At 36.0% G+C, this 14446-nt stretch overlaps 1 protein-coding gene across 1 annotated transcript in view; it reads right to left on the bottom strand.

Moving 5' to 3' along the window:
- spock1 (SPARC (osteonectin), cwcv and kazal like domains proteoglycan 1) overlaps positions 1-14446 on the bottom strand; it is a 255168-nt gene that overhangs the window by 51876 nt on the left and 188846 nt on the right. Inside the window, exons 4-6 of the mRNA XM_067388699.1 lie at positions 9359-9467; positions 5617-5755; positions 203-317 (exon numbers count right to left, since the gene is read on the bottom strand). Coding sequence (XP_067244800.1) covers positions 203-317; positions 5617-5755; positions 9359-9467 — 363 coding nt within the window. The remainder of the gene's footprint in view (positions 1-202; positions 318-5616; positions 5756-9358; positions 9468-14446) is intronic.

Genomic DNA, 14446 nt, shown 5'->3' with positions numbered 1-14446 from the left:
CTATCTTCTTTCAGACAAACACAATCAGAGATATATTTAAAAATATTCTGGCTCTCCTAAGCATTATAATGGTAGTGAACGGTAGCAGAATGGATCGGTGTGCAGTGTGTACAAAGCTTTTGTCTCCATTTCTCCAGATTTAATATCTGTTAAGACAGTTCAAAGATTCTTTCAACATCCTAACTAACAGGAAATGACTCACCGTTCTTCTCTGTGTGTGGTTTGATGACTTCCTGTCCTGGCAGGCAGGGACACGGACCCTCACACTTCACAGAGATGCTCTTACCAGAGCTGCAGGCCTGGAATTCAAGTTTACACTGTGGAAGAACCAAGAGGATTTTGAGTTGTGCAGTTAGAGACATTATCACATTTAACCGTCACAACCCGACCGTTGAGCTTTATCACTCATGAAATGAGTCCGTTTCCAGAAAAATACGAGTTATCACATTATGATGACATGATTTTAGTTCCTTTGAAGTGAGGTGATTGCGTTCAACAGATCTGATCACACAGAGGCAGTGTAAAATCCACGGTGTTCTTTGGGATTTAACTAAAGATGATGTCATGATTAGACTATGAAATTAAAATGGTTCATGAAGTGTAATACTTAATTATTTTCCAAAGCAGGCTCAATTAAACAAATAGCAGACAGTCCTGTTGATTAATATTGAGACATGAGAAAATGTAAATGTTTGGAATAGAATAGAATAGAATAGAATAGAATAGAATAGAATAGAATAGAATAGAATAGAATATTCTTGTCATTATTTCTTCTGTGAATTCTTATGTTAGCATCTGCGTCCATATTAAAAGCTCAGTCTGAGGACCTTTGCTCATTTGCTGCTGTGCTGATATTCACAATACCATAATGACAGAGAATAAAGAGAGAAATGAATAAATCTGTGGTGTACTTAATCTACTCTTGTCATCCTGATGCTGAACCTTCCAATAACCCCTTAAAAACAACTTGCCTATACAACACACACCATTCAAAACATTGAGTGTGTGTTTATGTGCATATCATTGAACAATTTTCTGCTAGTTTAAAGGGGTCATGAACTGCAATTTTTAAAAAATGTTATAATGTTCTCTGAGGTCCACTAATGTTATCAAGATTGTTACATCAAAAACATCCTAATTTGTAAGTAATGAGCTATTTTCTATAATGTTTTTGACCCTCTCTTTCGAACAGTCCATTTTGATGGGCATGCCGCATTCAAGACTAGGAAGTAAACGCGCTGCTAGGATTGGGTAACAGTTTTGCATATTAAAATAATTTCAACATCCCCGCCATTACACGCATGGAATTGTTTTGAAAATGTCCGATGTTGAATAATATCTCGTTACATAGCTGAAACATTTGCCAACAATGTGAAACATTTATGCTTATAACATATGCTTTTATAAGTCTTGGTTGTGGCAAATAAAGTCTAACCCTTTAAGCCCTGAAGGCATTTTTAGAGTAGTTTTTTTTTTCTGACTGACATACACAAAAGTCAAATTTTGTGGTTATAGCATAAAGAAATCAAAAGTTACATTATTTGGAACCAAGGTAGCCTTTTTGTTTAGCCCTTGATGCCCCCTAATGGGCATTTTTAAAATCAATGCCACGTGATTTAAGTTAGCGTGGGGTCTCGTGATCGATGTATTGGATTATGTTGATTTTGGTCTCATTTTAATAGTGAGAATCTGCTGTAAATAATGCTCTTTTTCTACAACCAAAGCATGTTTCATGAAGTTACGAGTAAAACGTGAAAAAAATGCAGCATCCGGATGTTATTTACATATGGGTCTTGCAGGGTTTCACGTACAAAAATTCGCTCAAGTTTAGTCAAAGCCCAACAATTTGGGCTTGTTGTATTCTACTCCATGAGACCTTTCAAATGACATATGACACATGACTATCTGAGCTGTGTGATGTTTTTTGACACTTTGCTGTACATAGTACAAAAAAGTTTTCATAAATTATGAAAAAAAAAAAAAAATTCTATTTGTCAGCAAAAAAATCACCACCACTTAGGAGTTAATCAAATTTGGCTACATTCATTGTAAAGTGCAGACTCTAAGCTTTCAAATTACACCTATTTTGTGTTGATCAAGGCAGATGATTCATTTTTTTGTAGCTAGGTGGCGCCGCCGGCGGTACACTTTACATAAAATGACACTTTAAATGCTAATTAAAATACTAATAACAAAATACTAATAGTTACAACACATTAAACCCTACGCTAACTTAAATAAGATGTTACTTTCATGTGGCATTGTCACTTATAACTTCATGCTGTAACTTTTGATTTCTTTAAATAAAATGAAACATGTTGGAATGTCTTACCGAAGACAAAACAGAAGGTGTCACTCACTGAAGCTTTTATTCAGGATTACAGTGAATGGCTTCAATCAAAACAATAACAAAAGCAGCATTCTCGTGCTTTCTTCCGAATGCAACGTATTAACCCCATAAATGTCGAAGCAATGGAAAGAAGAGCAAGTAACAACCATCTCAGCTATTCAGTTTTTGTACAGCGCTACAGTATAAATACTCAGTACATCAAACCATCTGTAACAGACAAAGCAGTAGTGTGTTGAGACATTACTGTCGGATCCAATATAGTCGTCACTGCATCATCTCTTATTTTTAGTCTCTTAAAAAAGCCTGTGCCAAACGGTGTTCGTTTAAAAATGAATCCACAGTAAAATGAAGCGAAGAAACGAACAGTGTCTTGCAGATGCGATCTAACTGGAACTTAAATAATGTAAAATATAATGTTCATCCATGCTTTCTCAGATACACTTTTAGGATCCCAAGGATGGAAAGACTGTTTTTCAACAACTTCAACCTCAAAACATCTGTAATCCTCAGAGGCATCTCCATGGTTTTGTTACTGGAGTAATCTCTCTCGTTTTACTACTATAAATCGGTGGGCGGGGCTAAAGAGGCACTGATGTAGAAGTAGGCATTAATCTTCTCCTGCAGAGGAGGTCTTTCGTCGCACTATATGACATAATAATGTGATAAAGTCCGAAACAAGTCTTTTTCCGAGCTTCGTTTCAATAATAGCTATTTTTTGGACTAAATGGGAAGTTTTGAGTTCTGAAACTTACAGGATATTTTTATAGTACAATGACCTTGGAAATTTGATGGCAGAACTTTATTTTACAGTCCTGTTTCGCATGTACATACTATATATTTATTGTAATAATTACAATAACTATAGTTAGGTAATAGTGACATATACACCTACCCTTAAACCTAATCTTAACCCATGTAGTTACCTTATATTATTCAGTACTTTCTTGGTAAGTACACTGTAAATACATTTATTTATTTAATAGGGACAGTGTGTGTTAATGAACAGACATGATAATACATGAATGTAAACACACCGGATTGTAGCCGAAGGCTAATTTCCATCTGTTGTCCCCAGGACTGGGGTCACAAGGGCCAATACATAGACAAACAAATTTCATATACAAAATATATATATATATATATATATATATATATATATATATATATATTACACAATCAACATTATTGCACATCCTCATATTGCACGATCCACAATTATTGTACACACCTCACATTACACGATTCACATTGAAGATACATTGAAAGTGCATGCACTGTAAAATAAAGTGTGACCAATTTGATTTCTCAATTCATGACCCCTTTTAAAACCTGTTTCTTATTTTTAACACTGAAAAGGTCTTTTGTTCAGTAAAGAAAACAGTTTTGTTCTGTGCTTCAGATGAACAAATTCATTCAGAGAATAAATGAATCACATTCGTCAAGGAAAGCTCTTTAACATCTTTGTTTTTTGACATACTCAGTTTATTATAGATGCAGACAACATGAAAGAACTATTTACAAATCATTTTATTGACTACATGTGAGTTTTCAGTGGATTGTGTGAATCTACTCTCTTCCTGAAATGTCCATTCATCTAGATGTAGTTAAATAAATACACTACAAAACAAACAAAAAAAGTCTGCATCAGGGTAAATATAGCTTGATTTTTTTATTTTTTTTAATTTCATATGCAAATTTTCTATTTCAGTCTAGTTTCAGTTTGCTGAATTTTGGTTTTGTCTTATGAATATCACTGTCCATGGATTTGTTTATTATAATCTTTCTCTATGTAATGTTACTGATCCTATCCATTCATCCATCTACATGTAGTTAAATACAGTATAAAAAAAGTCATTTTGCATTTTTTATGGTTATAAAAATTACTGTTTTTTTTTGTCTCAAAATATTCTGTCCATGAATGTTTTCATTTATAATAATCTTCATCTATTTAGTGTTACTGATTCTACAAATGAAAATATAAAAAGCAGCCCAATGAGAACAGATATCTAAATATCCTGTCCTCTAACTGTTCAGACCGTCTCTCTCTCTCTCTCTCTCTCTCTCTCTCTCCATCTCTCACATCTGATTTGATTCTTGCTGAAGGGAAGGAAATGGAGTGGGCGGGGTTAAAGCAGTGAGGTCACAGACGAGAGGCACAGGTTGGGCTGGAGGTTCAGGTTTTTCTCTCTGTTCTTGAGCTGGAGGGGAGATTGCGCAGGACTCAAGAATCCAATATCAACAGCGGACACAGTTCATCCACCTAACCATCCATCACCAAACACTGCATCATTTACACCAGGAGAGAGAGAGCTGTGCGCTGATATTGGAATTTAAAGGTGACTCTTTCCTCATTGGGACACAATGATCCTGAGTCTGATACTGTTCAGGGTAAATCCCTGTGATCAGATTGCACTCTTACCTCACCTGAGCCTGGATTCACAAAAATTTTTTAACCCTTTCGCACGCAAGGTCAAAATATTTTAGCTGAGCCCCCAGTGTGAGATTTTTAAGGGGACTGTTATTTTAGAACACATCACCTTATTATTTCCTTGGTGACGCGTCATGCTTGTCACATGACACACCACAACCACAACAGCTCTGTATGATAGATGTATCGTTTTTTTGTTGTTGTTCTTGTAGAAGCCACTCGAATGCACGTCACAGTAGGGAAGAAAACTTCCGTTGATAACACTTTACAATAAGGTTCATTAGTTAACATTAGTTGACTACATTAGTTAACATGAACTAATAATGAACTGCACTTATACAGCATTTATTAATCTTTGTTAATGTTAATTTCAACATTTACTAATATATTATTAGAATCTTGTTAACATTAGTTAATGCACAGTGAACTAACATGAACAAACAATGAACAACTGTATTTTCATTAACTAACGTTAATGAAGATTAGTAAATACAGTAACACATGTATTGTTCATGGTTAGTTCATGTTAGTTAATACATTAACTAATGTTTAACTAATGAACCTTATTGTAAAGTGTTACCGATGGAAGTAAAATAAGATATTATTTAAAAAATATTTGAGAACTTAAGAAATTTTCAAAAATTATTCTAACTTTTTTTTTTTTAAGAAGATTTTGGTGAATCCGGCCTTAGAACCTCAACACACACTTTACATTTTATCAAACATGGAAATGAGTTACAATTAACATTGCACAAGTTATTCTTATTGGAGAGTCATCTTTTTTTGTTCAGCTCAATTTTATCTCATCAAACCACCATTCACATGAAGAATATCTCACCTTTGAGGAGTATGTGTGTCCATCCGAGCCACACACTGAGTTGGAGTGAACTACAGGACATGGCCTACATTTCCCATGATTCATATCCAACGCTCCCATCCAACGCTTATGGGGAACATTTCCTTTCCTGGGTTTAACACTAAAGAAAGGAAGAGCGAGAGAATGAGTGGGAAGTGTCACAAATAAAAGCATATATTTGTTTACTTTGATACCAGAACATTTGAAACATTTGTTATTTAGTACCTGATTTGGATTCATACAGTATGACTATATGATTTATGTATGCCATGAAAATCCATCAAATAAATGTTTTGAATTATATGCAGTATGGCACTACATTTCATACATGATCAAATTAAACATTTATCTACAGTTTATTATGTTTACACAATCTAATAAATTTGATTACACACACATACACAGTTCATACAGTTTAAAGTAGGCCTATAATAATTACATAATTATTAAATACAGATTGAAAAAGAAATTTTTAAAAATATTTAAATTAGGAATATAGCTAAAGAAATATTTTTAAAAAGTGTACTTTTTGTATTCTAATAAATTAGATCATTTTAAAATGTCTAATTGTATCCCTCTATTAAATTTGTCCTTGTTTCCCTTTAGATTTTATAAAGATTTTGTATTGTGCTAGTAAATATTTCAAATTAGGTGCACATGTGCTCCTTGGGAAAAAAGTAAGCATCAAGCCCTGATTAGCGTGCTAAGATAGCTCTCATTACCTGCCGTCTTGTGCCAACAGCCCAATCAAGATTTGACAGACGTTACAAACAGCTAGCGCTCGAATCCGAAGGGAATCGGATTTTATGAGGAGATCAAATCTTACACAGCTCTGGCAGATCAGATATCACACACATATCACAACATGACAAAAGACATCTATAATGTCACTCCTGTTCACACTCAAAATGTCAATATCTCATAGAAAGCGTGAAGTCTGATCATCTGAAGGTGATAAACAAACATGATCACTGTCTGTTTCTCACAGCTGATAGAAGCACTTTAACAGATGAGTGACAATATCAGAGATTTGTTTTTTTAAAAGAAGTCTCTTCTGCTCACCAAGGTTGCATTTATTTAATAAAAAATACAGTAATATTGTGAAAAATTATTACAATTTAAAATAACAGTTTTCTATGTGAATATATTTTAAAATGTCTTCAGTGTCGCATGATCCATCAGAAATCATGCTGATTTGAAACATTTAATATTATCCATGTTGAAAACAGTTTTGCTGCTTAATTTTTTTGTTATTTCACTTTTGATCAATTTAATGCATCTTTGCTGAATAAAAGTATTAATTTCTTTTCTATTTTATTCAGTATATATAAAGGATAAGCAGAATTGTCTCAAATCACCTTGAAGGGGTTTTTGTTCTGCTTATGACCAGCTGACTGTACATTTCCCCACTTATCACACGACTGCTTACCAACCAAATAAGCAAACATGAAATATTGATTTGAGTTGAAATTATTTTATTACGCGAGGAAAAAGAAAGTGTGGATTGATACGATTTAAAACTAGCACAGCTATTTAGGAAATCATTTGAAGGGGCAATGGTCAATTTAGCAGCTACAGTTTAGCATCATTATACAAAAATATTGGCCAAGCGAATGCTGCGGGTGACCAATCACAGTTGTGTACTCCAGAGAGCCGTGTAATAAACTGAACTCGCTCCCAGGCTTTCTGAAACCGTCTGCCAAATTCAAAAACATTATTGATTGAGCATGAGGAGAATCCGTCTCTGGTCACTATGAAGTGCTCATCTTGAGCTGCCGCTTTTACAGTCTACATGCTGAACTGCTGGATAATGCAGCGAGATACAGTGTAATGGAGTATATTACAGCACATTATTGTGCATTACATTATGACTCTGTAATTTACACTTCACTGAGTTATATTGAAGTATATTTGCAAGAGGAAATTACACTGCTGTGTTGGATCTTTTCTCAAATCAGTCTTGCTGTGGAAATACAGTACATTCATAGTCTTCTTCATTATTACACTTCAATTAAAACCTTGAAATATCATCACTAAAGGTTAAAAGTCATGTTACGCACAAATCAGGCGTCACATGTAGTTCTGTTTTGCCTTTGTTCCCTAAATGGTTTTACTCTGGTTAGGCTGCTGCCTATGACAGCAGATAGCAAGAACAACGCCGAAGCCTGTATGGAAACTGCAGTGTTTGTTTATTTTTCTGTAAATTTGATAATGCTTGAACACTACCAATATCAGCTCCTTTTTTAACATTTTTATTCAGACATATTTTATATTTCTGATATATTTTTATTAGAGGGTGCAGGACACTACAGTTCATTTATGTAAGTGAGGATAGCAAGATAAAGTAAATTGTGACATATTATACCCAGACATTTTTAATTCAGTGGAACCAAATATTATTCAGACACTTTGACCTGACCATGTTTTGCTGACATAATTAAGATAATGTTTTTCTGACACAGTTTAACTCTGAGATCTTGTCATATTTTATTACCATTTTTTTTAAAACAATAGTGAATAAACTGTATTGATGAATGAAATGTTCAAGGTGTCTGAATACATTTTGGTTTGACGGTATGTAATACCATCTGCCAATCTGCCAAATTACAGTTTTTCTCCAACATTTAGTGTAGAAACAGTAAAAAAAGTGTGCAGATTCCATGTGGATTTCCTTATGATTTATTAACATGTGTTATTTTGTTGTGCATAATCTAGCAGTGCTCTTCATGCATTATGTACCACAGTGTTTTAAGGTGTAAATTAATGATCAGAAGCGGCAGCTACACCTCATGTGCTGGTCATTAATGATAGATTGACCGATGCAGATAAATCCTAAGGAAAGCATTATCACCCGCTAGCAGTGTGATTGGCTTTCTAATCGCATCAGCATGTTGTTATTTCTCTGGGAGATATTTGATATTTGCCGTGACAGCATGCGCTTTGTGTTTGCATGTGTAAGAGGGCGTTAGTAATTTAGCTTCGTAAACTCTTGGACCTGCTCAAGTGGCCATTACACAATGAATCTTTGTTTGTCCAAACATAAAGAGGGCGGAGTCCGAAATGATATTCCCTCAACGTTCCGCTGTCACTACAACGACAACTCACAAAAGACACAAATGGAATGTTAATGTGACCCTGGAGAAGCGGAGCAGCTTCCGAGTGTAAATACCTCAGAGGCCGATTAAACACAAGAACACATGCTCAATTATTTAGTGCTTGGAAATTATTTGTAATCATGGTTATGGAATAATTGGTCAATAATTACTAGAGTCTCAGACAACTAGCCAATCAGAAACACTTTGAGCTTCCAGGGCTTCAGGGTTTGACTTGTTAGTTTGTGCTGGTAAAAGATGCATCAACTGTTCAGCAGTGCCATATAACAGGGGGTTTTCACTGTATAAATGAGGTCTTTATACATGAAAATTTGTGGCTGCCTTAAATATTTTAGGATGGGGCTCCTTACAAGAGGATGATCATATTGGGTAGCATCTAAAACATTTAAAACTATTGCTCTAGCAAACACCCAAAACACCTCAGCAACTACCTAGCAACCAGTCGGTAAGGCATATATAACTGTTGCCAAACTCTGAATAATTGAAATAACCTTCAAACTAGTCAAAATTTGTCTTGACAAGTGTTCATTTTTCTAGTTCATTAAACAAGCTGTACCATTCTATGTTTCTTCATCTCAGCACCCACACCTGACTGCGTGTCTTACCTGTGCTGTGCTGGTTTGTGATTGGTGCAGATAGCCGTCTGGAAGTCATGGCTCACACACACTTTGTGAGGAGGGCAGTGAACCTTCACACAGGGGTCTTTAGTGCTGTCCAGCCCTGAAAGACAGAGAACAACTTCATTTAATGTGATAAACTAAATCGTTCTGGGTTTAAAGGTGCCCAAGAATGCTTTTTCACAAAATGTAATATAAGTCTAAGGTGTCTCCTCAATGTGTCTGTGAAGTTTCAGCTCAAAATACCCAATAGATTATTTTTAATACATTTTTTTAACTGCCTATTTTGGGGCATCATTAACTATACACTGATTTTGGCAGCGCCGCCCCTTTAAATCGCGTGCTCCCTGCCACACGAGCTCTGGACTATATTACAGTGCATTTACAAAGTTCACACAGCTAATATAACCCTCTAACAGATCTTTACAAGATGTTCGTCATTCATGCTGTATGCATGCTTCGAATTATGTGAGTAAAGTATTTATTTTGATGTTTACGTTTGATTCTGTATGAGTTTGAGGCTGCTACACTGTTGGAGAGATTTATAAAGAATGAAGTTGTGTTTATGAATTATACAGACTGCAAGTGTTTAATAATGAAAATAGCGATGGCTCTTGTCTCCGTGAATACAGTAAGAAACGATGGTAACTTTAACCACATTTAACAGTACATTAGCAACATGCTAATGAAACATTTAGAAAGACAATTTACAAATATCACTAAAAATATCATGATATCATGGATCATGTCAGTTATTATTGCTCCATCTGCCATTTTTCGCTATTGTTCTTGCTGGCTTACCTTGTCTGTGCACAGATCCAGACGTTAATACTGGCTGCCCTTGTCTAATGCCTTGAACATGGGCTGGCATATGCAAATATTGGGGTCATACATATTAATGATCCCGACTGTTACGTAACAGTCGGTGTTATGTTGAGATCCGCGTGTTTTCCGGAAGTCTTTTAAACAAATGAGATTTATATAGGAAGGAGGAAACAATGGTGTTTGAAACTCAATGTATGTCTTTTCCATGTACTGAACTCTTGTTATTTAACTATGCCAAGATAAATTCAATTTTTGATTCTAGGGCACCTAGAAAAAACCAGCCTTCAGCTCATCTGATCTGTGTTTATGTCTCTCTCAAACACACACACACTCATCTTTTATATTCATTTTCTTTTGTTTCGGTTTTTCCTCTCCAGTAAAGAAAAACAGAGGAGATTCAGTCAGATGGCATGAAAGGAAGCGAGAGAATCTGATGGAGGAGAGTAGAGCTTTACTCTGGCAAACACACAGGAGAAACAATGCAGCAGCCTCTTGGCAAATGTTTTATCATCTCTCACACACACACACACACACACTCACTGCACTGACTTTGAGCAATAGCTCAGTGTAAACACTTCCTGACAAATGGAGGAAGAGGAGAAACACTGTCTCACGCTCTGCCATCTTTTCCTCTTTCGCACAGGTAATGTAGTTCCTCCAGCAGGAAGTAGGAGGATGAGGAGGAATAGCGCGTGTGCGGAGATCATTACGAGAACTCATGAGACATTTATCTCTGTCAGGAAACATTAAACACACACGTTTCCTCAGCCATCTATTACTGAGCAAATTCAATTTCAACTATCACATACAGAACATCAACATATATAGCGCTGCTGCTTGTGTGTGTGTGAGACTGAATCACACAGGTGGGCTTAATGGGTTTAACGGAGGTCAAACACTCCATCGCTCCCTCTGACCTTCACATGTCTGTGTGTGTGTTCAACGGGAAAGTTTGATGCCAACCTGCTGTTCATCTGGAGCACAGCCATGCCAAATGGCTTTCAGTACAGCACACACACACACACACACACAGAGTCGATTTACAGCTCTTATCACTCCTGTTAACGGAATAAATACCTCACGTTTAAAAGGATAATTAATCCAAATGAAACCTCAGTCATCATTTCCTCTTCCTTATGTTGTGTTAAACCCATGTGACTTTCTTAATTCACAAAAGATGTTACCATGATACAGCGAAACAATGAAACGATGATATAACAATTAAATTATAACAAACAATTATCAATTAAAAAAAGTCTTTTAAGTTGTCCAAATGAAGACCTTAGCAATGATATAGCACACACAGTAAGTCATATAAACTACTTTCATGGTGCTTTTTGGAGTCACTTTTTCTGCATGGAAGAGAACAATCCAGACATTCTGCTGCTGTGCAAATACACACACTTCATTCTTACTAGGGCTGCATATTATATTGGAAAAACTCACATTGCGATATTTAGTTTTTCTGCGATATATATTACCATATGGGGGGAAAAAAAATCACCAGGTGACTTGAATAGCTCTATTTGGAAAGAATGAATCATTCTAGAATAATTGATGATTTTGTAGAATATCACATAAAAAATAATGAACAAATTACAAGCATAGATAAATATATGCAACTTTTAGCGTGTATGTGTCCGTTCAGGCACAAATAAACACAGAAGAGAATGACATTTGATGTTCACATGCATCTGCGTGGCTCTGTGTGCATGTGCGCACAGAAAACAGCTGCACATTGAGCTGTCTTTCGCACCATCTTGCGCTCAAATTGTTTAAAATTACTTGAATGTTTAAACTGACAGGACCTAAAACACGTGCAAATGATAAACTTTCATTGTACAATGGTCAAACTTTGCAATTTATCCGAGAATCACGTGCATTTTGAACTGTGGCGTCTGGTCCGTACGGATTAACGATCCCTTTACTAGACATCTCACATCCTGCGATGAGATGCGCACGTCGCAATATCGATGCTAATACGATACATTGTGCAGCCCTAATTCGTACACATTTCTGTTTGATCTGTAATACCTACTTTTCTTTTAGTCCGGCTTCCTCTCATTTTCTTTCTGTTTTCTGCTGTCAGTGTTTAGTGAGGGACCATGTGTGTTTGTGTGTTTAGAGATGTACATGCCTTATTGATGGAGTTCAGGCCTCTCTCAACCCTGTGACGGATTGAATGATTTGATATTTTCCTGCACATGGGATTCAGCCGGTGAGGGCGAGAGAGATTGAAGGAAACAAGAGATGAGGTGCTGGGAGCGTGTCGGAGGGGAAGTGAGGACACGCTTTACCAGTGCGCACACACACAGATTGCGTGATGTATTTCACAGCCTATAGAGATGGGATTCTGTCTGAAGGACATTTTGCTTTCGGATTTTATTTTTTCATAACTATGTGTGTGTGTGTGCAGTTAGCAGGAGGTTTAATAAGGTGAACCTCACAGAAACATGTCCTGGTCGAATTTGACCTCGTTCAAAATAAAAGAAATAATAAAATATATTTGGATTCAGCTAATGTATGTTTCAGTCGATGGATATGCATTCTGGTTTCCCAATACGTTACAACAGCGATGATCAAAAGAACATGGACAAAACAGTTACTCTTTGTAAACAAATGTTCATTGACGTGCCGTCTATGACCAATCATTTACGCCGTCATCACACGGGTGTTGATAGCGCTCAAGCGCAGGTGAGACCTGAACAGCTCACGTTGCTATCTGTGTTTAAACTAAACTCATTTAAACCTTGCCAGTTTAACCCTTGAGGGACGGATTGGGCGGTACCGCCCAAAATGGCATACTTTTACAAATGTGTAGTTATCTCAAAAACTATTAATGCTAGAGAGATGCGGTCTTTTTTGCCGTCTTCCTCAGATTCCACTGAAAACAGCGGTATCCAGTTTGTATATATGTATAAATATATATATATATTGTATATATAAACGCGTTTCCGTTATTGCGCAATACCACTGCGTAAACAGGCCAATGAAAACGATTGTTAGGCAGATTCAACACGCAACAACCAATGTAAAAATTGCCGCTGGCAGGAATATTTTTCTAACCCAATCAGAGGAAGGTTACCATGATGTATTCTAGCCATTCAGAGGACTCTGTAGCTCTGCTGTAGCCTTGTAAAAGCTCGCTGGCCTATAGTAAAAGACCGGCAGCCGGGTGTAATCAATAAGCGATCGGAGAATCAGCATCAGGTAGAGAAAGCAGAAAGCGATCGGAGTGTTACAGAGAGCGATCTGAGTATTAGCGAGCACAAAGAGATAAATTCGAGAGAAATATAGCATTATTACAGAATTGTTTTATCAAAATGGCAAGCAGTAAAAGATTTACGGCAGAACAAGCTCTGGAACAATTACTGGAAAGTGACGAGGAGAAATCTGGAGCAGACAGCTTTTACACCGATGGAGAGGCCCTGCTTTGCTCACTTGCATGCCTAGGCTGTTTGTAAAAAAAAGTTAATTATTTAATTGTTCTTTACACATTTGATTAAACAATAACACATTTCTGTCAAGCAAAGAGTTTGAAAAAAAAATATATATATTTTTTGTTCTATATTCTGTGATGTGTGATTTTCAGTAATAAATGACAAAAATCTAATTTTCGTTTTTGAAATTCTCTAGTTTACTGTACATTTTCTTTCACACATACTTCCTTTCTAAACACATTACATGCATGCTTATGGTAGCTTAGGGTCTTCTGAATCCATAGATACCAAACACAGGGTGTTCCATCTCCTTTACATATGATTTATAAGCCCAAATATAAAAATAGAGAAAACAGACCAAAAAGGGCTTAGTCCCAAAAATAAAAAAACGCCTAGGACTGTTTGTAAATAAAGTTAATTATTTAACTGTTCTTTACACATTTGATTGAACATTAACCCATTTCTGTCAAGCAAAGGGTTTGAAAAATATATTTTTGGGTGAAAAACTTTTCACTATTGTTGTGTGAGGTAGGATTTTCAGTAATAAATGAGAAAAATCTAATTTTCGTTTTTGAAATTCTCTAGTTTATTGTACAATTTTTCACTCATACTTCCTTTATAAACATATTGCATGCATGCTTATTGTAGCTTAGGGTCTTCTGAATCCATTGATACCAAATACATGGTGGTCCATCATCATTACATATGGTTTATAAGCCGAAATGTAAAAATAGAGAAAACGGACCAAAAAGGGCTTAGTCCCCTAAGGGTTAAACATTCATCCGTAAGAACTCGCGCGCACTGTGAGGAGATTTGT

This window comes from Chanodichthys erythropterus, chromosome 1, assembly GCF_024489055.1.
Source record: "Chanodichthys erythropterus isolate Z2021 chromosome 1, ASM2448905v1, whole genome shotgun sequence".
Classification (NCBI taxonomy): domain Eukaryota; kingdom Metazoa; phylum Chordata; class Actinopteri; order Cypriniformes; family Xenocyprididae; genus Chanodichthys; species Chanodichthys erythropterus.
The sequence above is the reverse complement of the archived record's forward strand: the minus strand, read 5'-3'. Positions and strand labels throughout refer to the sequence as shown.